Source organism: Lepidochelys kempii, chromosome 6 (genome assembly GCF_965140265.1).
Source record: "Lepidochelys kempii isolate rLepKem1 chromosome 6, rLepKem1.hap2, whole genome shotgun sequence".
NCBI classification, from domain to species: Eukaryota; Metazoa; Chordata; order Testudines; family Cheloniidae; genus Lepidochelys; species Lepidochelys kempii.
The window spans coordinates 78,157,429-78,183,542 of record NC_133261.1 but is presented as its reverse complement, the minus strand read 5'-3'; the positions used below and the strand labels follow the sequence as shown (position 1 = coordinate 78,183,542).

The 26,114-nt window shown below is 39.8% G+C and overlaps 1 protein-coding gene across 3 annotated transcripts in view; it reads right to left on the bottom strand.

Moving 5' to 3' along the window:
* The window catches only part of MEIS2 (Meis homeobox 2), a 185,766-nt gene that overhangs the window by 110,804 nt on the left and 48,848 nt on the right, over nt 1-26,114 (bottom strand). For all 3 annotated transcript variants that reach the window (XM_073348868.1, XM_073348866.1, XM_073348867.1), the window contains exon 8: nt 21,369-21,514. In XM_073348868.1, the coding sequence (XP_073204969.1) occupies nt 21,369-21,514 (146 nt within the window). The remainder of the gene's footprint in view (nt 1-21,368; nt 21,515-26,114) is intronic.

The following is a 26,114-nucleotide window of genomic DNA, read 5'->3' as shown; positions in this document are numbered from 1 at the left end:
AACTTTGAAAATGTTACACGCACAAATGAGCTTGTGTGTGCACTAAATGGGTTTGTTTTTAAACCTATATGGCATTTATATTAATGGGTCAAATTTTTTATCAGCTTCTGTTTGTGGGTATACAGTATTGTGTAGGACATCATCTGTGCACACAGTCACTTGCCGAGGCAGTGAGAGAAATTACACAAGCAAATCTCATTTTGCACTGTAGTTTATGTGTGTAACATTAATGCATGCAAGTGATAGTGTGCAACAAATTGTGTGTGTAAGCAAATGTACGCACAAAGCTCATGCATGCAATAAAGAATCTCTGGGCCAGATTCTGTGGTACATTCCCACCATTCCACATCACTGGTGACTAATGGGACCAGAAGCAGCTGGAGCTACTCAGCTGGTGGACAGCCAGCGGTCTTAGCTCCTACACTGGATCCCCCAGTGTAAGGGGCATGTCCAGGGCAGGAAAGGGCATGACTGGAGTACTTCTGTTCTGTGGCAATCCATAGCTGCCCCTAATCTACACCCAGGCTAGTGTGGAATCATCTTGGAAGTCAGGGACCCACAACTGGCTGGTTTCAGAGTAACAGCCGTGTTAGTCTGTATTTGCAAAAAGAAAAGGAGTACTTGGGGCACCTTAGAGACTAACCAATTTATTTGAGCATAAACTTTTGTGAGCTACAGCTTATGCTCAAATAAATTGGTTAGTCTCTAAGGTGCCCCAAGTACTCCTGTTCTTTTTGCAACTGGCTGTTTGTGGTTCCTCCACTTCTCTGAGCTGCACTGGTATGGAAAAGGTGCTGCTGAGAACTTGGCTCCCTGTTTTGAAAGAACAACCCCATATGTATAGGAATTATAGCATAATGTGTAGGTGGTGCATCCATAAATAAATGTTGATGTGTCATCCCCGAAGGAGGGAAAGCAAGTGCCATTTCAAACTATTGTAAGTACTATTTATACCACAGCCCTGTTAGGAGGAGGAGAGAGCTGCTGCTAACATGGAAAAAACACTTATGTAAAAGCTACTTTTCCAGATTTGATGTTGACTGGCAAGACTAGATACTCCCTGGGCTGGCTCTTTGTCTTCTTTAAGGGTCAAGTCCTGCTCACCTTGCCCATGTGAGTATTCCCATGACTTCAATAGGTCTAGCTTTGAAACTAATAGGATTTGGCCTTACATTTGGCTGCAAAAGTATCTCTCAGCAGCCATCAACAAGGGGGTCCTTTTTACAAACAAGGAGTTTTCTTCAGCCACAGAAGGTACTGATGGTCTGGTTGCAGCGGTGTTTCATGTTGGTTTTCCCGAGCCTACAGCAGCGCTCTGACATAAGGAAGTGTACTGACTTTCAAAGTCTTGACTCTTATTCAACTACCGATGGACAACATGCTTCAACGTTACATCCAGCTTTAGCCATCTGATGCTGGCTGCGTGTGCATTTATTTACCATCTATCAAAATAAATATAATGCTTATGCTGATTTTACCAGGAAAGAAAACAACAACCAACCAACAAACAAACGCTGCAGAAATTAGAGTCACTTTTTAGGAATGATTCATCTGTCTGGGAATTTTTTTTAGAAAGGTATTTGAATAATTCAAAGCTTCTTAGAAAGAGTGGTGTTGGGGTTTTTTTTTGTTTTTGACATCTCAATCTATTTTTTAAACACCCAAAAGCCTTAAATTTTGGAATAGTATTATCTGAACACACATGTATACAAATTAGTGGCAGCAGTGCTGGTGTTAGGAAGAATAAAGTACCATCTATTAAACAGCATCAGTCTCTGAACCTTCCTAACACCAAAAGAAAGTGCATATATCACAGGACCACTGAGATAAAGTAACGCTCAGCCCTAGAGGGCACAGATTTCGTCTTTATGTAAATCAGTGCCTGTCACTGCATGCATGATTCACTGCTCAGAGTGTACTCTTCTGTGACGAATGAGGCCCGCTTAATTTGGCAGTGATTATGCGGGTTGCTGGCCCTCTAAACCCCTTTGAACTTGTAATTGCTGCTGGTTTAAATAATGAACATTAAGGGGAGGTGGATTCATAAAACTGCAGATAATTACAATTTTTTTCTTTTTTCCTTTGTTTTTTTATGGAAATAAAAGGCTTCTGAGGCCAATGATAACTGTATCGTGCTAGGCTGTTACCGAAATAAAATTGCAGTCTTGTTCAGTATCAAGGAAGGAAAGGGAAAGAAAGAAAGGGGGGGGGAAAAAAAGAGAGAGGGAGATCAGAATGGCTTGGATGCCAGTAGAAAAGGAGGAGCAATGGCATTCATGAATATTCATAGCTAGTCACATCTGTAGCAGGCTTGCTTTCCACCTTTTTTTCTTTGCAGTTCAACGTGAACTAGAAGTGCTAACAAAAGAAGGTGGTTGTGCAGTTCTCTCAGGTTCCAGGTTTAATCTTTGCAGAGCATACTGGTGAACTGACTTACTTTTTTTTTTTCTTTTAAAAGACTTCTGATTTTTTTTTAAATTCCATATGCCTTTAACCAAAGGATTTTCCCCTGTGCTGCTTTTTAAAAATTATGTTCCTGTAATTATGAATGTGAGGGAATCAGTTGCCAAGGAAGCATGATGTGTAACGTGGAGCAAATTCATTTCCCCCCATTTATGTGCAGTTTACTAAATGCTCCAATATTCTTTCATTCAGTACAATTTTTATTGTTGTGGGTTATGTATTGAAACAAAAAGATATGTTATTGAGGAGGGGGCAGAAACCAAAGTCAGCCAAGTCAGCTAGCTACTACCCAGGAACAACAAAGAATGAATGATAAATTTAGCAGCCTCATGTTCAATTTTCAAACAACACAGCAGAGATTTATAGCTTTGCTGCTTCCATGGCAAATGAAGCAGCACACAGAAAGCGTGTCTGTTTTTGATTTTGCTATGTTTTCTCCCTTTTTCTGTTCTTTGTCTATTTGCAGGGTTTTTTTTTTTTTAAACTCTACATTTTCTTTATCCTGGTGTGAGATGAATATCAAAGGCCTAGTGCTGTTGGTAAGCCTCCAGCATACAACAGCCGCTCAATGGGATGTTATTAGAACCTGCGTCACAACATGGCAGACTGTGATTAATAGCAACTGTATCAACGGTAGCAACTTCTCAACAACACCCTCCAGCAGCTCTACAGGGGCCAAGTGAAAAAGAAAAAAAAAATGTCTGCAAAAACCAGCTACCAAAGGTTCAGCTATGCACACGAGTAGGTTATGTCAAAACTATGCAAGTACTTTCAGTCAGAAGATAGTGGTGATATTTATTTAAAAGAATACTTCCAAACAGAATTTTGCTTTGCCTGAGCCAATCACATTAAGAACAGATCTGCAGTAATGGAGAGTAGGATATTGCAGAGTTCTGGAATGACTTTAGTGATGTAACGGGGGTCCCCACAAAATAAACAACAGAAGCTTTCCCAGCACTTCAATGAAATATCTAAGCAACTGCAGGGCTGTCAAAAGTTCTCATGTGCATGTGTAAAGGAAACTGAATTTTATTTTGAATGAAGTTTGAATTTGCATTATTGCTCAATCATTTTTCTAAAATTACAACTTGGAAACTGGAAACTGGCCCAAACCAAACTTCCAGATCCAAACACCCTAGAATTTTTAAAGTTTTTCAAAAACCTAATCCAGATCCGGAAAATAATTTGCAAATGTCCTCTTATCTTCAGAACAGGCTCAGCCAAACCAAAGGTCCAAACAGCCCAAAGTTGGAGGTGTTCCAGCTTCAGACCTGAACTGTTAGTCCCTTCTCTGCCAGAAATTTAATATTAACATTTCCTTTCCATAAAACGTTTCTGCAGTTAAGTCATTTTAATTTGTGTTAACTGTATTTTTTTAAAAGCAAGCAAACAAACATACATGGCGGTCAATCTGCCACCCTCTGTCACTACAGAATAAGAGGAAGAGCGTCTCTCTACAGAGGTAAGTGATGTTACCAATCTCAGTTACAAATTACACTTTTATCATATTATTGCAGCACACAATAAATAGCAGCTTGTATTAGAAAGAACAATTAGCAAGCAGTGCAACAGTTTTACTCCACTTCTCAAGGAATGAAGGCGAAGAAGAAGAAGACGAGGATTTTTTGTTACCAGGGCTGATGAGGAGGAAGGTAATCAGCAGTTGGAAACAGAACACACAACACAGAGAAGAGATCTGTAAATTAGATGAGGAGGTTAGCAGAGCATAGGAAGGTTGAGGAACACTAGTGTATTATGCTGTCAATTCTCAGGAGTTAGAATGACAGAATAAGCACTTGTGGTCAAAGTATCTCTTGTTGACCAGTTGCTTTTAATCTAATGCCCCTCTCATCTTTAATTGTTATGTAGTTAGTTCTACTGAAAAAGCAGGGTTTATATTGTGTAGAGTCTAGGGATAAAGCTGTTGTATATGGGATACTGAAAATGCTAGTCCTGCCTGTAGCAGGAATAAATCTGAACATCATTAAAAACACAAAACAACCCACAACCCCATTTTCCCCCTTTATAAATACATGCAACTAGCTCAGCCAGTCACAGAAACATGCTGTATTTGAGACAAAGACTTCAGCACTACCTTGTTACCTGCTCATATTTGAAGACCATAATTAAGAAGGGCAAATTGGTTTATAGTAAACAAAAGACATTGGAAGAGATCTGTGCTTACAATTTTCTCAAACACTAATTTTCTTTATCTGAGCATCAAGGGTGATTAAAATCATGGGGCAATTAGCTGCTGAGTGAAGAGATCACTTACTGCTGCAAAAAGACAGACAGCCCTTACAATATCTCAAAAATAAAAACCTGGGCTCAGTTTTCAGCTGCAATCAGGGGTAAGGAAATGCCAAGGAGCTGTTTGTGGCTTCCTGATCCAGAGGCTGGCTAAGGGCTAGTGGTGTGCATGATGTGGTTTAGAGCAGACTCCTGGGTTTGCTGGAGCACAGCAGCCCTCTGGCCACACCCCTTCCTAACCAGGAATGCCCCTTGTATACTCTGTAGCCTGTGGGACAGGAGATAGGTGATACAGGAGCTGGCTATGCGATCCCTGGAGTCCCCCATGGTGGAGCAATCCCAAGATGGACTTTCTACACCCTTTACATTGTGGGAGTGGCACAAAATGGCGAGAACCATCTTTGGGATTGAACCCAATGCCTTCCTGGAATAATTGCATGGCAAAAAGTGAATCAGTTAATTGCGGAAGATCATGGAAAGATTTGCAAAGTGTTTCCCTAATATCTCATAATGATCATAGATAAGTCACTTAGCCCCAAATTATTCCCATCTTGGGCTTTTCCCCCTCTTATGAGACAGGAAAATTGGAGAGTTTGTATTTGCAGCGTTTCTTCCTATTCGTTCCATTGGGCAGAACAGAGCCTGAGGCCCAAGGAATTGACAAAAGATTCAGCCTACACATTACCCAAGATCTTGAGGGTATAGTGGAGGTCAGGGTCTTCTATATAGAGTCTCTGTGCCTCCACACTTCCTCCTAGTCTCCCCCACCAGGTCCTCCATTGGAGAGTGAATATGCCTGCAACTAGGCTCCCGTGAGTTACCTGGGTGGCCACTGTTCCAGCACCCTTCATCAAGGAAGTGGACCCAGATGGCCATTAGGTTAAGGCTGACAAGATCAGCATTAATATACTTATGATGTCTTCTAGTTGACAGAGGATAATTCCATAGATAGTGGCTTTTCCCCTAGCCATACCTTTCTTGTGCCAATATACCAACCTCCATTCCCAGATGAAGACCCTAACACTGAAAGGTTCCTATGAAATTGGGGAAACATGGGTAAAGATTCTGTGGTAGGGTCCACCCCGATCATGTCCTCGGTCCACCCTGTTTTCATCCCCTCTGCCTATGCCTTTACTCTAAGACCAGAATGTGTGCAAGTACCACTGCTATAAAAATAATTTTGTCGGCTTAGGGTCAAAATCTGCCTTCAGCTGCATGGCTCCCATTGGCATCTATAGGAGCTGCATACGCATTCAATCAACAAGGACAGGTTTTGGCTCTCAAAGTTTAATTCCAAATTATTATTATTATTCCTGCTAGTAACATGGGAATAGCCGGAAGAAAACAAACAAACAAAAAAAAAAGCAGTGACATGACACATTTGCTTGGATGAAGTACAATTTACTCCTGTCTTCTGTATTCACGAGTGTGAATTTCAGAAATAACCAAAACAAAAGTGACAAAATTCAAAAACCACAATGAGCAAACAGTAGCTTGTAAGTGCTGTGGGAACAGAGACATTTGTTTAAGTAACTACTGTTTAAAAATTGCATACATAGTAACACCAAAATAAACAGATTGCAATGCTGTTTATTTTAAGATACACAATAGTAATATAAAGTGCTGCATGCCCTGAATTCAGGTTGTACTAACATTATTTACAGTTCTGAAGAACAGTAGGAAAACTCAGCTACATGCCAGAATACTCCCTGTTCAGACGAGAGCAAAGGTCAGAATTCATTTCTTTTGCAGCAAGGATTATTTCAACATGCAGCCACAGAAAAGCACTGCTTGCTCTTCCCATGTCAGTTAAGTCCTGAATGGTATATCAAAGTCCTTCAGAAGGCACCGTGTGTTAGTGCTATGTTGAACAGTGAAATACAACTAATTCTTGGGAAGGATGAAGGGTAGAGATGGGAGAATTCAGGGGGAAAATATCCTCGGAGAGATCTTAAAACACGCTTCACCCACCATTTTTAAAAAATTCTCCAAACCAGCCACATTCACTAGCCTAGTTTGAACCGAACCAAGGACGCAAAAAAGGGGTTAATGCTAACAAAACTTAAAGTGCAGTTCTACTCTGAAAAGTGACTATGTAAGACGAAAACCTGCCTTACCAGATTTATGGCATGTGTATTCTGAGTCATATCCGATTACTTTACTGGCAAAACTCCCATTGACTTGGTTCAGGATCAAACCCTAAAGCAAGTTTGTGCTACTTTTTAGTTCTTTTAGCCCCCTGGAGCCAGCCTAGTGATAGGTGAGTGAACTATTTTTCTTTCAGCCCATGCATCATCAACAGATTTTTATAAGTATTATTGAAAAATTATTGTTATTGTAGAATCTTTGTTGGCAACAATGACTGAGCCAGAAAGAATCTAGGTTGGTCCTCAGCTCTCAGGCTGAATCTGCAGGTTCTGGCAATTAGAAAATGCCTTTGTTGCCATGTAAACTGAGCATGTTTGATCTGGAAGTCATTGAGACAAACATGGAGCTCCACAGTCCCATCAATGCAAAGTCACTTTTCATAGCAGAACTGCACTTCGCATTCAAAATACAATCTATTCCTTAGTGGTGGTTTCGAATGAAAGTGAACTTCAGCAGTTTCTGTCAGTGGGTTTTGACTCAATATTTTCTTGGGTTCACTCTCCCTTCCCCCTCAACCTGAGTTTTGCTTTGCATTTGGGGGTTGGACCCACACTAAATCTGGAAGTGAAATGTAGATATTACTGGCAAGCCTCACCTGGTTTGGCATTAGGATTCCAGTGCAAAACCATAAACTGGCATAGCTTTGCATGAAATTTGAGATGGCCCAAGTGGTAAATATCAGACCTGTCACTTCCCCCACTCTATGCCTCCATTTCCCCATCTGTAAAATGATGAAAATGATACTACCCTCATTTATTAAAGAAAGGGCTTTGATATCTTCTGATGATATCATATATTATATAAGAGTTATTATATTATATTTTGAACACTCGAGAGTTGCAGGGTATTTTGATCCAGCATTTGGGTTTGGCCCACCATGGAGATGGGGCCACAGTTGAAAACTGGATCCAGGGTTAGATTCCAAACATCACCAAAGTTGGGAATGTTAAGACTCGGGGGGGGCTCATTTTAGACCATCTCTGCTTTAAATGTTTTTGAACTATAGTGAGTCTTTAGCCATTGGGACAATTGAGATCAGCTGATGTGTCTGATGGTCCACACACATGGATGTCTGGGAGCAAAGTGTTTTCAGTGCCTTGCTTCCCTCGTTGGTCTGACAGAGCCCTAGTCTGTTGACCTTCAGTGCACAGTGTAATTTCCAGCTGTTTACTCAAGCCTTAGCCTGAGGTGATAGTGTTGTGGTATATTTGTTATATTTACATCTTAATTTAGGGGATTGAAGCCATTTATATTTTGACTTTGGTCAACAAATTTTGCATAGAAAGTAAGACTTTCTGCACATACATACAGAGCCAACTGGAATAAGTGTAATGTTGAAAATCCAAAAATGAATAAATGTAATATAAAAAATTCAAACTTAAAATGAGGTGACTTTGGTAGGTCATAGGTTTCATTGTGACCCAGGCTCTAGTTTTTAAGGTTATTTTGTCAATGTTTCATTAGTAACAAAGAGTGAGAGGTAGATGAGACAATTCAGGCATAGCAGGATTATTCCTACCCCAGCAATGCAGGGGGTAGGAACTGTATTTTGTCTATTTCGTGCAGTCTAGTCTTAAAAGTTCTCTGCAAAAAGCACTTCCCCAATGTTCCTTTGCAGATTATCCTACAGTCTTAAAGATCTCAATGTTAATACATTTTTCTGGTATTCCGCCTAAATGTAGGTTTTTTCATTCATGCTGTTATTCTTAGTTATACCTCCTTATTCCACCCTACATCATTCCTCTCCCTTCAGTTATTCACAGATTCATTCCGCATACCTTCTCTCTGTTTCTCCAAATCTCAAATTTTGGGAAGGAGGGACATTTAAAGAACTGTATAGGGGCTCAGTTCATACGCTCATCCTCTTTCAGTCTTCCTTCCATTTTTTAGGAATAAGTGCTCTGAAACCCCTAGTTCTCCAAACATCCTCTCTCTTCCCTTCTATAGTCCTTCTCACAGGCACTCACTGGTCTGGCCTCAGGCTACTTTCATAATCATCAAGAAATAAACCAAACCCGATGTTCAGCATGAGATCATAACACAGTGATCTCACTCTGAACATTACCTTTCATTACAGCAGCTTATTGACTTCTTCGCTTAGAACAGTTTGAATTTCCCACCAGCTCAGTTGTCTGATATTTGGCCTCTTTTTTAGACGAGCTAGCTAACTCCTCACAGAGCAACCCTAGAGGGCAAAGAGTAGAACGCCCATGAGTCTCAAGGGCTTGGTTGAAAGAGTTTGCAATCCCAGCAAAAAGTTTGCTGCAGCTCTAGTTCTGGAGAAAGCAGAGTATTATAGTGAAATGGGGAATGGGGGGGTTACAATATCACCTATTTTCAGCTAGTGTCTTGAATTGGATTCAGATGAAGTGAGCTGTAGCTCACGAAAGCTCATGCTCAAATAAATTGGTTAGTCTCTAAGGTGCCACAAGTCCTCCTTTTCTTTTTGCGAATACAGACTAACACGGCTGTTACTCTGAAAGATATCAGGAAGCCACACTTGGCATGGTTTAGTAGTTCTAGAGTTACATTTATTCATAACCATGCTGGAAAAGCATTGCGGTCTTGCTTGTTTGTTTGTTTGTGTTTGGTTTTATCCTTCCCCACGCATCACATATAGGTTTTTGAATAGTGGGATTTAATCCCCTTTACAAACATTATTTCTCTTTAAATGCTTGGCAAAAAGGGGAGACTATGGCTTTGTTTTCTTTGAAGTTTGTTTGCATCCAAGAGCACTGTGGGTTACAAGTTCAGGTTTCACGGAGCCAGGACAGCTAAGATTAATGATAGTCGTGAATTGTCTGTAAAGGCCCTGCATAGATGCACACTAAGCAGTGGGATTTTCTTCTGGTCTGTGAAATGTTTGCTTGGCATTTAGTGAACAGCATGCAACACACACATACAAAGTTCCTTGTCTAAGCCTGAGATGTAGTAGGTACAGTATGTAAAACAATATAGGTTGATTGCGATCCTTCTAAAGCACAGAAGCCCATCCCACCAACCACTGCAAAGGACACACCAACATTCGAAGCACCTCTGTCTTCTAAAAGACGTTACCTCATGTAGTAAAAGCTTCATGTGCAAACAGCTCTGAAAGGAGGCGGAGAGAGAAACTGAGAGCACATGGAACATTCCTTTGCAGCAGTAACTGGTGGCGGGGAGTAAATACATTTCATTTTTCCCCTTCTTGCCTGTTCCCAATAAATAGCTTATTTTCAAATTTTTCTGGGTTTCATCACTTAAATAATTTATTCAGAAGGGACATCCTGATGAAGTGAGCTGTAGCTCACGAAAGCTCATGCTCAAATAAATTGGTTAGTCTCTAAGGTGCCACAAGTACTCCTTTTCTTTTTGCAGATACAGACTAACACGGCTGCTACTCTGAAACCTTTCTGACTGGAATTACAAAGCACCCTTCAGGGGCTTAACAATATTCAGCAGGGCCTGGAAACACACATTCAAACTAGGGCCTATGCAATGTGGGAATGACCCCTTTTATATACACAACCCCTTTTGCCAGCCATTCTAAATATCCATGCCACTTTCTTCACACCCCTGCTGTCTCTGCCCCTCAGCTATCACCGCTCCCATGTCCTTATGCAAGCAAATGGCAACAGAAGCTTTCATCTCCTACACCCTTGCCTAGGATTAGCCTCCCCTCATGGACTATCCTATGGCTAGCTGCTCTGGCACTAGAGGGGCAACAGACACAAAGGTAGGCTTCATAAGAGCCCACAACTGCCTTTCCCTGCTCCCTAGTAGCTATGGGACTTCCCTGAAGTGAATGAGGCTTTGGCAGCTTTCTAACTCCTGCTTGTCCATTGCTCTTCCCTCTGGTGCACCCTGCTGTCTCCCACTTTCTCCTCCTTCTCCAAGCCAATCAAACACTGGGGAAAGAACAGGTGGGAAGCAGCTGGATGCAGCAAAAGAGACAGCAAAGGACCAGCAGGGGTAGGAAAGTTGTCAAAGGCCCTGCTTCACTTTAGGAAACTCCCATGGCTAGTGAGGAGGAGGAGAAACAGCTGACGGCTCTTTGAAGCCCAGTGTTTTGTCTGTTTGCTGCTGGTTTTAGCGTGTCTTTTCCCCTCATGCCAACAGAAGCCCCACTCATACTGGGGAAAGATTTATGCCCATGGTAGTTTGACTTCTTACCTGGGTAATCTCAAAACCTCTTAGTACAGCTGCGGAGTACTGGATACCATTGGCATGCAACAAACCCACTCATAGGTCATCAGCAAGAACAGAACCTGAGACCTTCTTAAACAAAGGGCACAGGCCTCTACCACTTGGGCTAAAACGCCTACTACTGAGGAAAGGCTATTATCTTAAGTGTAGACTAGAGAGAACACAAGACACTTAACCGGTATATTACATACTCTCCCAGTCGGGGTCCCATTCTGAGCTTTTGAGGTCTACAACTATTCAAATCCCTGTACAGACCTCTGCTTTACAAAGACCTGTTCATCAGCAAGGATGCACCCAGCAATAGCAAAGGTCTATAACAACCAAGCTACTGTTAGCAATACCTAGCTCTTATTTAGTGCTTTTCATCCACAGATCTCAAAGCATCTTAAAGGAGGTCAGTATCATTATCCCTCTTCTATACCAAAGCAAGGTCACCGGCAGAAACAGGAAAAAGAACCCAACTCTCCTGAATCCCAGTCCAGTGCACTAGACTCTCAGCCACACTGTCTCCCTGGTAGCCGTACTCTGTGGTCTAGCCACTAGAGGGGGACATGATACCCTGCCTATTCACTAAAGAAGCTGGTAATTCCAGAACCAGATGGGCAGGGATTGATGTTCTTACAAATATATAATAATATACCTTATGGATAATGGCTATTTTGAAGTAATCATAATTTTGGGGGTTATTAGGAGGCAAAACTGAGTGCACTGACTCATGACCTCACTGTCTTATCTCCCATGTTATCCTGTTTCTATATTAGAGCTCATATTTATGGATCCCTTAAAAATTACATCACGACCAAAAGGATAGATATGGTTAGGCATTAACCTGTGAATTGTCTGCAAATATTTTAGTACAGAGAAATTAAACCTACATTTTTGCCTTTACTAGGGAGAAAAAGGGAAGCTGTTTTTATAAAGACTTGTGTCACTTCACATAACATTGGGTAATTATGCAGCATATATCACCTCTGTTGAAATGTCTTTTATATTAGTATAACATGATTCAAAGTACCCTTGAGTAGTTTGTCATCTCACAAAATATCTACTCTATTTGTGCAGTAAAAAAGTGAACAGCAGATTTGCCATTGCTGTGCGACTTAGGCAAATATAGTTTCCACTTTAGAATATTCAGCTACCACTTCGAAATGTACTTCAATCCAAGCAGAAAGTAATCCACACAATAGTTACATTTCTATGGAACCAAGCAAATAAATACATACAGATTTTTTTATAGCAAACTAAAATTTTAGTTGATTTTTTACTAAATTCAAACTCTGATTCAGTGTACTGGGGCTGTAAAAGCATGTCATGAGGTGTTAAACATTTTATGGACAAAGTAGTCAAATGCTACAAATATTTGCTTTGAAATACCATAATAAAAAGATAAAACCAAGATTTTAAAAAGTATCTTTATGCCATTATACAGTGACTTGACAACCTATCATCCACTATTAGATAAAACAATTTAAATTAATTCTGGCAGATTTGGGACTAGCAGTTAAAAATAAAAATAGCACATGTAAAAGCATGAAAACTGTATTGCTATTATGTTTTAAGACAATAATAAATCTTTAAAGGTGCCAGTGATTGCTTTGGTTACTGTAAACAGCTGCTGACAATCAACTTTGAAATATGTAATACATTGGTATTCTGAGTGTAACTTAAGGCAAACTCCATGAAACCAAAAGTAATGTTGTCTGCCATAAACTACTCATTTCATTAGACAGAAATGGAACTAGACATCTCCATTTCATAGTCATGTTGGCATGGTGCAAGCAGGGCTGCAGAAATGCACACTCTTTACAATATAGCTCTAATTTTATAGAAAATTATTCCTTAAAAACAATTACTCTGTTCAGAAATCTTGAAAAGATGGTTTTAAATAAACCTGGTCTAAGGCAAAACTGAGGGGCTGTATCATTTTACACAAACAACTGCAACAATTTTTCCATAAAAAGAAAAAAATACACAGTGTGAGAAAGGAAAAAGAAGGATCTGTGAATATCCTATTGCAAAGTATTGTAAAGTATTGTAAGTAATGGAATTTTAAGATATTCAGATGATCTTTGACCTGTGTTCCATTGTGATCTGAATATTCAGAGATTGCATTGCACAGCATTTAATAGTGCAACATTCTTGGAGTTTTTAAACAGCTGGCTATTCATATTTGCATATGCCTTAATTCAATCCCTTTTACTTTACAATCCTCAAAGCCTCAACTCTACCTCAGTGAATTCTTGTGGTTACTTCTCATTTTTACAGTTATTTTAGGGAATTCACTGCATGAACCCTGGGACCTTCACATTCTTTCCTCTCTCCTTTTCAATTAATTCCTGGATTTCTGGTTTTACAAGGCTTTTGTAATCTGACGATAACAACCAGAAAACACCACTGGCTGTTCATATCTTTTGCTAGCCCACTACCTCTAGCTTGCTCCATTGAGCTATTTTTCTCAGTGGTACCAAGTACCAGTGGTTTTAGTTGCTATCTGTTCTCAGTTAGTAATGCCTTGCTTGAAAATAACATGTAAAATATTAAATTGGGAAAGAAAATTTGTTTCCCAAATCTAGCCGTCGAGTGGGTTCTAAAATCTATTGGCTGATAGTATGGCAGAGGGCTACCTCAGATGCCGCATGGGTGAAATTCGCCCAGCAGAAGAGGGCCAGGGCAAGGCTCTCTGCACTACTTAAGTCTCATGTTGTCCATACATGAGGAAGAGGATAGACACAGACAGAATGGCAGCAGTGAGGCTATTGCACCGTACTAGAGAGGTGGGGGGCAGCAAGATTACACCAAATAGACTGGTGTGTAGGGAGCTATTGTGGCAAGCCTGGAAAAGTTCTATTATGTAAACTCAATACCCCAAATCACCCTCGTAGAGGCTGTAGAAGGGGTCCTCTGCAGCCCTACAACCTGACTAGGGGTTGAGGGGCAGTGCATTCCATCTCCTTGACCCCTGCAGAACTCTCTGAATAAAGCCTGATTTGATATATTTGTGTGTGTGTGTGTGTTCATTTCACCCTATATATACTTAGAATTGTATTTGATAACAACTCTATGATACCGCAAACACATTTCTGAGAATATTATTTTTAAAACAGAAACACAGGACATATTTTACCTTCAGAGAAGGGCAATAAAGATTTGCTCCCCGAATGACACAAAAAACAAAAAATCAAATGCAAAGGTAACAACATACACACAAGGCTTCTATGACTCTATCAGATTATTTAAATTTTGGACTGTCTCTTTAATTTGAGGAACAGCTAAAAAGACGACAGATGGCAGACAGAATTGACTTATGTCCTCTATTCTTTACAGAAGAAGGGGGTGTGCAGAAAGTTTGATAAAGGCAGAAGCTACAGTATGCAGGCCTCTACTATAACTATCTAATAGCTCTTTTGACTGATAGGTTTAGAACATTTAGTTTTTCTTCCACAGACATGCTTTGTAACAAACCAACAGTCCTGGAGGTTGCCATGGGTGATGAGAGTGCTGACATCCAGCCCCAAGTACAAATAAGCACATGACAAATGGCCCTACAGCCCTTAAACAGCCCTGAACCTTGGTGACCCCCTAAAACACTGACCATCCCCACACTCATCCAAAAAAGCATTATGGAATACATTTTTTTTAAAGTGCAAGCTTACAGTTAATTCAAAACACTGCTGTGTAACAGAAATGCTTAGGACATCATGCACAAGTAAAAATATATCACATAGCATTGTTATTTAATGCTCTGTGACATCATTTCCTGAAATTAAACAGAGATGACACAGATTTAGAGAGTCCCTGGTAAGGTTCAGTTCAAACAATTCACAGATGTTTTCCTCCAGCTAGCAGAAAACAATGCAGCGCTTAACTCTCTCTCTCTCTCTCTCTCTCTCTCTCTGCTGGTGCAAGAGGATTGGGCTTCTTTATAATACATAATCTAACAAAAATATGTTTTTTTCTTAATTCAATTACTAGAGCTGTAGTACTAAATAGATGGATCATTGCATCACAAAAGCCTCAATTTTTGAGTGAACAGATGTCTATGTAACAATGATTAGATTAACCACTCAGAGTCAGAGCTGGCTTTTGAGGGTCTCAAACCCTGTGACCCTGTGTCCCCATTTCTGGAAGGGATAGAGTGGCTGTAGAAATGTCAGGGCCAATCTTAGTTTCCATTTTGAAAACAAACAAATATTTCTAGTTCTTTTCTTTGGAGAAGATAGCCTTGGAAATGTTAACTAACATCAATCAATCACTAAGGTTGAAGCTTATGCCCTGTTTTTTCCTAAGGATCACAAGCTATTTACTATCTCCCCCCTACATCTACCCAGCACTGATCTCTTGGGGCCATGAGACCCAGGGCCACAGACATCATCATTTTGGGGGTTTCCCAGCTTTAGTCTGTTCAGGCTGCTACTGATGACACTAGGGGAAACACTGACTCTCACTATGTATATGTACAAGTGGGGCCCCAATGCCCCTAGGCATTCCTGTAATACAAATAATAACAACAATAAATAATAAAGTTAAATAATAATAAAAACAAAGATAAATAAGAACAGCTGCAAGCTCCCTCCTATCCAGCTGCCTACAGCTGAACCAGCTCCTTTGCTGAACAGCCAGAGTGATCTCTGGACACAGATAAGCACGGCACAACAGTATGTGAGGCAGCATGGTCTAGTGGCCTAAGCACAGGACTAAGAGCAAGAGTTCTACATTCTAATCCAGTTCTGACACAGATTTTCTCAAGGGCTTTGGACAAGTCGCTTAACTTTCCCAACCAAAAGTTTACCTGTCTGTAAAGTGGGACAATAATATCTCATGGAGTATGATAGTAACTCCTTAATTAATGTTTGTAAAGCAATATAGATTAAACTGCGGCTTTGCCACAAGCCTCGTGTGGTGTACTGTGCATAGTTGTGCTGCCCCAGGAGCAGAACTGGAGTCAGACTGTGACTCTGAAGTTCCTCCCGCTCCCTGCCCACCTGCACAGGTGTATCAGCCCCATTGAGACGGCTATCCTTCCTGCTCCATGATCACAGATGCAGGTAGTCTGCACAGCAGAGTAAAGGAACATCTTACACTTCTTACTCTCCTGCCTGGATGTAAAGGAAAGGTCACAATTTCGTCCTGCACAAGTACTCAAATTCAGCAAAATGCCCATAAATCTCTCCATTGTCTTGCTCTTGGCCCTCACAGCCCCAAGATCCCTAATTTATTTGAACAAATGTCTCTCAGTTTTTTGTATTAAGTTAACAACTATGTTCAGAGTCCAGCACAAACAGCTGGGAGGCACTTCTATAGCAGGGGCCTGGTGGTGTATTGAAGTTGCTTCGCCACCATTTTCTATAAATGGAGTCTGGTTAATTTGGGGTGCTCCAAAGAATTATCTTGTTATTCCTCCTCAAAATCCTCACTCACCGATCCTCTGCAAATTGATATGATCATGATGAATGGGAGCCAGTTATGAATGGGGGAGAGTGAATATTTGCTTTTCAGGCTTACTCAAAAGTGCTAAAGCTGGCTTTGCTCAGAGGTCTTCTGCTCTAAGACCAAGTGTAGTGAAAATGTCTAATACATACAGAGTCTCCATGACAGGTTTCAGAGTAGCAGCCGTGTTAGTCTGTATTCGTAAAAAGAAAAGGAGGACTTGTGGCACCTTAGAGACTAACCAATTTATTTGAGCATAAGCTTTCATGAGCTACAGCTCACTTCATCGGATCCATGGAAACACTTGCACAAGTGGTTAGGTGATGTAATCATTTAAACAAGATATGGGCCAGGGTGTAATCTCAGGTACATCAACATAAATCCAGGCTAAATCAGCTGAAGTGAATGGATTTACTCTTCAGTAGATGTGACCTGAATTTGGCCCACAAACTTGACAAGTTAACTATTTGGAGGGAATGAATGTGTTTTTCCCACAATATCAGTTCTTTTATTCTAGACATCATTTTAGTCTGATTTATTTGATACTGTTTTTAAAAGATATCATAGGCCAGAGCCTATTTAAAGCTGCATAGTTCCATTAACTTCAGTTGAGCTATGCCAATTTATATCAGCTGAGAATGTGACCCAATGATTCAAAAAAGGAATTTTTTAGTGTGCATACTAAAGGTGGTATTTTTGTACCAAAGACAAATATATACTTTTAATTAAAATACACATTTATAGGTTTGAACAAAAGGAACAATAGCAAATTAGAACTTGAACAAAAGGGATCACTCCAGATAAGTGTCACAAACATAACTGTATCATCTGTTTTACCAGCACTACACCAGAGGGAAAAAATGAGCATAGTGGATGGACTAAAAGTGTAGTTCTTCATTCTCTTTGCTGAAGCAAAGGATGAATTACAAAAGGTACAAGACCATGGAACAATGTAATTACTTCCTTTATGACTACATTCAATTCTGATTATGTACATGTATTTTTCAAAGTCCTCTCTACCCTTTTAAACTACAGCACTGTTTTTTTTTCCCCAATGGTTGCTAATAAGAAAACCTTTAGCTCAAAATTGATGTGAGCAAGGGGTGTCTTTGTGTCTGAGCACTTCCTGTTTTCATTCCATGATCAAATATGTTCTTTGCAGGGCAAATAGGGAGCACTTGAGGGAGGAAAGCGAGATGTCTGAGAGGCTAATTGAGTGTACTAAGGGCTCCTTGGCATGGAGGAAAAGGAGCTTTCCAAAGCTATGAATAAACTCCCGGCTTGGGTCAGATTCTTGCTGTTTCTTTTCTTTAACTATCTTTGAAGTCAAATAAAAACAGCCTTAATGTCAGGTTTACCTTTCTGATATCATAATCTTTATGTACTATTGAAAAGCTTATTCTACCACACTAGGATTTCCTTTACTTTCTCAAACACTGGACATTATCCAGAAAAAGCATACACATTTCCAACCAATTTATCCTCAGATCTTTTCATCTTCCTGTCCCCTTGTAATTCCAAATGTAAGACAGATCCCAATAACTGAACTGGGAAATGACAGAAATTTCTATTCCTTACATTTTATTTCCATCAACAAAAACATGTGCATGTATCTTATTTCTAATATAATTAAAGTTCCTGCAAAATGGAAAAGGTGACAAGGTATGAAGGCAATTTTGAAAGCCACAGTCTGCGGGATACATTAATTCTACACGAGAGTTCAAGCACCTGTCTCTTTTCAAAAAGTCACTCAAGCTTGTATGAAGAAGCTACTCAATTTTTAAATTAGGTTATTTTAGGGGATTGTAAAATAACTGAATATTTCATAAAGAAAAAAAGGTAACATTTTCTTTAAAGAAAGGTAATAAATGAATACAGTTAGTTAGAACTGAATTACTCTCCCACTACATTTGACAGTCTAAAGGAATTTGGGAGCTTGGTCAATGCTGTAAGAGATAGACTGGAGTTGCTTCTTCCAGGAAAACCAAAGGTTAATGGTTTTCGTCATATTGAGACTAACAGCTAACAATTGCTACAGTTGGTCTTTAGTTTTTTATTTGTCCTCTTGAGGTATTCAGACTAGGTGACAATGGCTTGCAGTTGAGAACATATGTAGCGAGACCCCTGTGGTTTATGGAAAAAGTTGTTCCACGCTGGTTGGGTGTTTGAAAAAAAAAATACAACCAGAGTTCTTTTATGTTCCTTTCCTTAATGAATGCATGAATGTCAAAATGCACCAATGTCCCATTCAAGGGGCAAAGCCTAAGCAGCCCCTTCTTTAAGAACACATCCTGAGATGTAAAATACATTTGCTTAGCAAATTAAAATAATGAGATAATTCAATTAGTTTCTTTAGAAAGAAAGAAAGAAAGAAAGAAAGAAAGAAAGAAAGAAAGAAAGAAAGAAAGAAAGAAAGAAAGAAAGAAAGAAAGAAAGAAAGAAAGAAAGAAAGAAAGAAAGAAAGAGAAAGGTACATCAGGGGATTATTGTAATACAAGAACAGGTCATACAGCACAAAAGAGGGACAAACCAATTTGAAATAAGGTTAGAGTAGTAATGAAGGAATGTATATTGAATCATGGACTCCTTTTGTAAAGAAATTTACTTGAAACAATAATTTATACATCATAGATTCCCTTTGCGATAGAGCTGGCGTCGCACTTTGAATGGACAAGCTAATCTGAGAAAAAGTGAGGGATATTTAGAAAAAAGATTTCTCTTCCTTTGCTGCATGCATTTATGGCAAAAACCTTTCTGAATTTACATTGCACTAGTCAGGGGTCTCCATTATCAGTCTCAGGTCTGAGAATTACAGCACAGTAAATCTTTCAGCACATGCAAACTCATTAAAGCCTGGAAGGTAAAAGGTTTCTTGGTTTTGGGTGTGTTTTTTTTCCCCTCCTTCCTCCAGGAACATCCTCATCAAAGATGCTGAACTTCCTCAATTCATCTGGGGTGAAGGAGGTGGCAGAGAATGGAGGGGGTGGATTTCCAAAAAGCAAAACTGTGAGGATTTTTCTCAAGATAACCGAGAGATAGCTGATTGTTTAGTAAGCATGTGTTGAATGCTTTCAATGCGCACACAAGAAAGAAAGGAAGCAGGGGTAAAAAAAACAAGAAATTGAAAACTTTGGTAAGAGTTAAGGAAATGAACATGCAAGCTTGTGTGAAAGAAAATGGATTATTTGTGGCCGGTGGTTTTAGCTGTTTCCCCTTGCTGTTTCAGTAGCCATACTTTCCAGCTAAAAATGAAACTCCCTCCCTTCACACTCACTCGAATTCCAAATTAAAAACATTTTACAGGTTAGTAAATCTCCAGCTGAGGTGATGTAGCAAAGAACAGCTGTGAAGTAATTTTGATAATGATGAGAATAATAAGCACATGGCAAGGTTCAGGGCTTTGCTGTTGCAGCTTCAGTGCTCCTGAATAGATAAAAGTGATTAAATACTCCTGATTATCCCTGACCAATATGTAATGGATTTACAGCCCTTTCAATTAGTCAGTATTTGCTTAGGACTCATTATTTTGTCTTTGGTTAAGTAATCAGCCCAGAGACTCATGTTCTGTCTAATTCCTCTGAGCCAAGTGGGTACAGGGCACCTGACCTTTGAAATGGCCATAGCTGGAAGGCAAGAATAACCACTACTCCAGCAGAGACACTGGCTATTCTAGCTAATCCTGACCCCACAGGCCAGATCAATGCACCTTAGTTTGCTACTAATGTCCTTACATCAAAATGATGGTTTAGAAATGTGGATCTATTGCTCTCTCCTCCCCCACCCCGCCCCCCATTAGCTGTTCTACCAGCAGAGCAGTTCAATAGTCACTACCATAAATAAAAGGGGTACCTTGTCCTGGAATCAAGACACTGTAACTAACGTCAACCACTATGGAACTGTATAACTTTGGTATTCACAAAGAAGCTCTTATGTGAGGTAGTTAACCATGCTATTATCTTTTTAACCATTAGGCCAAACAGAATAGGTGAGAAACAATTTTATAGGAAGGGGTGAAAAAAAATCAATAATAATAATCAGTGATCATTTTACCATTTTCTAGCATTTCCATCTGAATAGTAAACTATAGGAGAGTTACCAGTTCTTCATCAAAAATGTATGTTGATGTTTAAGTGAAGCTGTAATAGTCAACAGAACACCAACACATAAAACCAGTTGCAAACAGGAGCATAAAGCTAGATTGTTACTAAAAGTGTTGCTTTTTCACATATTTAATCTCTTTCCCCCAGAAGAGAATAGGGCTAGCTTTTAAGATAATGGACTTGAATAACAGCTAAAAAAGGTGTTTTGATCTCTGTTTTACAGAACAGAGGAATTAGAGAACCAATAAACCATCTATATTTCTCATGTAAACTAACACATGACAAGTTTGCAAGCTGCTTCATGACTTCTCTAGCATCCTACAATGTTTGTTGAAATACCTGCATTGGAGAGTATTACTTTCCTTCTAAAACATATGAGGTTTGTTGTAAACAGAGGCCAAAATAACACAATCCAGAGGGTAGAGTTACTCAACCCCCTTATTAGTGTCCTCATATATATACTATATTCTAAATGTAGAAACCCCTTTTCATCTTAACAACACTTTGAACAGTTCTCATTACTGGAATGTAAACAAAAAATGGCTGCCTTCTGCTCTAGTGTTGTTTCATGCTCACATCTTATGATGTATATTCCACTTGTCATGATTACTAGACTGAAATAAATAAATTAAATAAATAAATAAGCTTCTAGAAAAAATAAAAGTGATCATTGATCCCTACTATCTTCCCAAAAATTATGGGGACAATTGATTTCTAATAATAATGAATAAACCTCATCAGGCATGTGAACAAAAATCTATTCTTTATGTTTTTATTCTTTTGGTCTCCACTTACTGTGAGATGCTGGAAAAGCCACGCTCTCATGATATTTGTAGCTACTTTGGGGAAAATGCCTCTTTTCTTCTGACGCTTTTTGTCCTTGTCTGGATCATCATCGTCCCCTGTACCAGGTGAGGCTACGCTGTTGTCTAAACCATCCCCTAAAAGAAAGAACAAAATAAGGGGAAGGAGACATAATAAACAAAACATATAAACTAAAAGGTATCGTTCATTATTGGGAAATTAATGCAGCTTTATTTTGATTTGATAGAACATCAGGCACATACATTTTCTCATTAAATATGATTGCTGATACAAATGTGTAAAAATTAGAAACCATGTCTCTCCAAATACTAATTTTGTGTCTCACACAAGCACATATCATTAATTCAATTATAACTGTGTGCTTGACATAGTGCAATAGCTCTTTGTCAATTACAGGATTCAATGTGGGAAAACCTGCCACAAGAAACCCTATTCACTGTAAATGCATGCCTACAATCCTACTGAATACATACTGTATATATTCAGCTTAGATGTTCTGTAGTCTATATGTTCTAGGCCTTCTGCATAGGTGCTGTCAGATCAGCCCCTCCCCATAACTATCACCTCCCTACACACACACGCTGTATACGATCCTGCACATAGCATTTGCATGACATGAAAACTTCTACATCTCTGCATCAGTGATCATTATCATTAAAAAAAAATGCACATCAAGGTAGGGTGCTCACTTAATCAGAACTTTCCATCAACATCTTTCTCTTCTGTGCTTTTCCCTGGCATTAATTGTGCATTAGCAAAAATCATTTACTTTTAACAGTCATAGTTATTTTTTCTTGCCCTCCAGCAAAAATGCCTTGAAAGCCTGCCTGGAGGGCATCTAAATTATGTATCTGAAAAACTCTTCTGGCAAGGCATTGCAGGACCCCTACTTTCTTAAAATTCATACGAGCACGTCTTCCTGTTTTTGGGAAGGCATCAATCAAGAGCAGCAATATATGCCATATTCCTACATTAATATTTGAACTAATAACTTTTAAAAAAGGAAAGAAACAAGATCCGACTTGTGGCATAATCAAATGCAAAATAAATGAAGAATACTGGGACAGCACTGAGACTTTATAGATTGCTATGTTTTCCTTACACATCATTAGCCTGGAGCCACACGAAAGAGGAAAACAGAGAAGTGGAGAGTTTATGCTCCCTGCTGGTGTTTAAGAAGCTGAGGTCCTGGAAGGACATCTGGGAATTGCGCTGAGACGGTGGTTTTTGTAATTTAAGAATAGACATTCATTAGCAGTAAATGCCATAAATCCCATGCTAAGTAAAAACCTTGTCCAAGAAAGCCTAAAACAATAAACTCTGTGCTCAATGTAGCCTGAGCTAGACGCTCCATAGCTTCCTGAGGAATGCTATAGATCCACGAGCTAATTCCTATAGCCTCTTCTAGCTCTTTAGTGCTACTAAAACAAATACATTACTGCTACATATAGACCATTTACTTCAAAACTTTTATTTCAGCTTCATCTATTTCCCGCGTGTCCACTCACCCTTCTTCCACCACCTCCCCTTGCAAAAAAAAAAAAAACCAACAACCCCACAACCCTCCTGGACCAGAGAAATGGAAAAGCCACAGCAAAGAGCTGGCAGATTAATTTTATTGACATTTCCATTTTCACTGCAATGTGATACCCTCCATCACATGGAAGAGATGACCCTCACTATTTACAGACTGACAGGCCACTTCATTACAACCACCCTGCCCCAAGGCAGAGCAGCTCCCTTCCATCTGCCCAAACACCAGAGCAAGACCCTGAAGTCGCGGCTCTCTTTTTTGTTGGCTTCTGTTAGTGATAAAATAAAGGTGAGTCAAATGGGTGCAAAAATAATCAAAAGAAATGATGCCTGGTCCTATACAGTGTTACAAACCAATTACTTTTGAGAAATGGTGGTTATTCAGAATGAACTCCTTCCTACCAGGCTGTCCCCGTGTCTCCCACCCCTTCCCATACCCCTCGTGTGCGTGTACACACACACACACCCTTTCCACTATGCCAAGGAACTGCTGCAAGGCAAATTCTCACAAACACTAATGGCTTCTGACTGCTCCTTGGCAACCCCAGCATTTTAACCTGGGTGGATGTGCTCTCCAAAATACAGACATTGGAGCTATCTCATCAGCTGTTCATGTGACACAGATGGAGAGTGGCTATTAGGAGCCAGGCAATGGGCCTTGGGGATCTGAGGTGCTGTACTGTAGCCTCAGGCAGTTTTGAAAAGCAGTACCCGGAGATGCGGGGGTGGGGGTGGGGGGAACAGCCACACTGAAAGTGCAAGTTTGAAGTCAGTCAGTCTGTTTGTCTGTCTATCGTCTAGGTAAAGATATCTTTGTCTCCATATGTAAATGCTAGGTGTGTATGCACATACTGCATGTAGATATAAAATCTTTCCTTCAGTCTCTCTGTCCCTTTCTTAGTACAGAGACATATGCACACTGTATATACACATATATAAATGATCCCTATGCCTCTGTAGACATACATGGGCATATGTGTGTGTGTGTTTGTGTTTAAACAGCTGAAATCACCAATAGTCTTAAAGCATCATTTAGACCTTTTGGAGAGGTTGTGACTATCCTTGCTTTAAAAAGCAAATAATAGTGCAGGAGATGAAAGTTCAGCTAAAGCTTGCAATGCCTTTTCCACCTAATCAATGGTATAAGTGATGAGAGACAATGTTTCCTTAATCTCTCCCCTCACCCCATGAAAGGAAATTTAAGAATAGCACCTCCAAATTACATCAGTAGATGAAAACTCACTGTAAGATTTGTGTTCCTAGATAACTGAGTTACGGAGGGAAAAAAATCCCACAGACAAACCAACCACAACTGGGCATTATGTGCAAACTAAGGGGTCAGTCCTGCAAATCCTTACTGCCCTGTGTTCAGTGGGGCTACCCACATTAGCAAACATGACACTTAAACCGCTACTACATTCAGAATGGAATATCTACTTCTTAGATATTGATTCTGGTTTCAGTTACACTAGTGTAAATCAGGAGTAACTCTGGTGAACTCAAAGGAGTTACATCATCACTGGTGAGATCAGAAACAGATTTTAGATCCTTTAAATCCTATCTCAGACCAGATTAATTGCATTTGAAATACTGTTTATAAAAAGGAACTATATTTTAATCATTTGAAGGTCCAGTTCCACCATCCTTAGTGCATGATTGGTCCCACTGATTTGACCACTCACATACCAAGGTACGAGGCAACATGCATAAGAATGGTTTTTTGCTGTTATGGAATAACATGGTTTTTTGCTGTTATGGACTAAGGAGACAGACAGTGGGTCAAAGGAGTCATGGAATAAGGAGACAGACAGTGGGTCAAAATCTGGTCTCAGTTTCACCAGTATAAATCCAGGGTTACCTCATTGAGCTAGTATGCATTGTTACTGTCCTCAAATGGAAGAGTTTGTGGAAATGACAGGGATCCTGGAGGTTAGGGACATAGCTCCCAAAGCTCACAGGCCTGAGGGATCACTGGGAACTAACAGTTCCAATTCTGCAGAGGGACTGCCTGACCACACTGCTGTTGACGACCCTCTCCTTGGCAGTACGTCTTACAAGACTCTATGCTGTTAATATTCTGCCACCCCAATTACCCCTATACTGTTCTCCTCTCCACAGGGAAGGAATAGGGCAGAATTGGAGTTAATGTCGCTTAGAGAGCTGTTCCTATGGCATCTGAATAGGATTTTCGAATTTCATTGATGCACATGAAAGATACCAAATTGTTACTCTAAGGAAAATGGTAACCCCACAGGTCCAAACTCCAGAAGCAGTTCTGTTGCCACTATCATAACTAGCAAGGCAGCCAGAAAACTGTTTCTGGCCAAATACATTGCAGACCTCAGCATCTGAGTTTCACCATCATCAGGCAAGGCAGCTGATAGCCATGTTATTGTTGAACAAAAGAGAAAGGATACACCTCAACTAGGAGAAAAAACAACTCACCATTGTACTAAAAATAATGCAACTACTTTAACAGGTATGAGTTTTGGAAAGAAAAAACAAATGGTGTATATAATATAATATAGTGCAGTGCAGATGCAGTTTTTTATGCAAACTCTGAGAGATTGTTCAGGCCCAGTAGTTTAACGAAGGGGAAGTTCTGCATGAAAGTCATGTTTGGGAATTCATATGCACACACATTTGCACTTGCCATTACTTGTTTAAATTTATAAATAGAGCTCTGGGTGCTGTACAACTATTATAAACCAAGGTTTCAGAGTAACGGTCGTGTTAGTCTGTATTCGCAAAAAGAAAAGGAGTACTTGTGGCACCTTAGAGACTAACCAATTTATTTGAGCATGAGCTTTCGTGAGCTACAGCTCACTTCATCGGATGCATACTGTGGAAACTGCAGAAGACATTATATACACAGAGACCATGAAACAATACCTCCTCCCACCCCACTCTCCTGCTGGTAATAGCTTATCTAAAGTGATCACTCTCCTTACAATGTGTATGATAGTCAAGTTGGGCCATTTCCAGCACAAATCAAGTATCTCAATAGATCAATAAGAGCAACCCAAAACAGAAACAAACTGCCTCTCTTCCAACTACCCCAATCTCTTGTCATATAGAAAAAGCCTGAGAAACCAGAAGAGTCTTATGGTATGCACCGAAGTCACACAACAGGTGCTGTAAGTGACTACGATAAGAGGAAACCCAGATCCAGAATCAAGGACC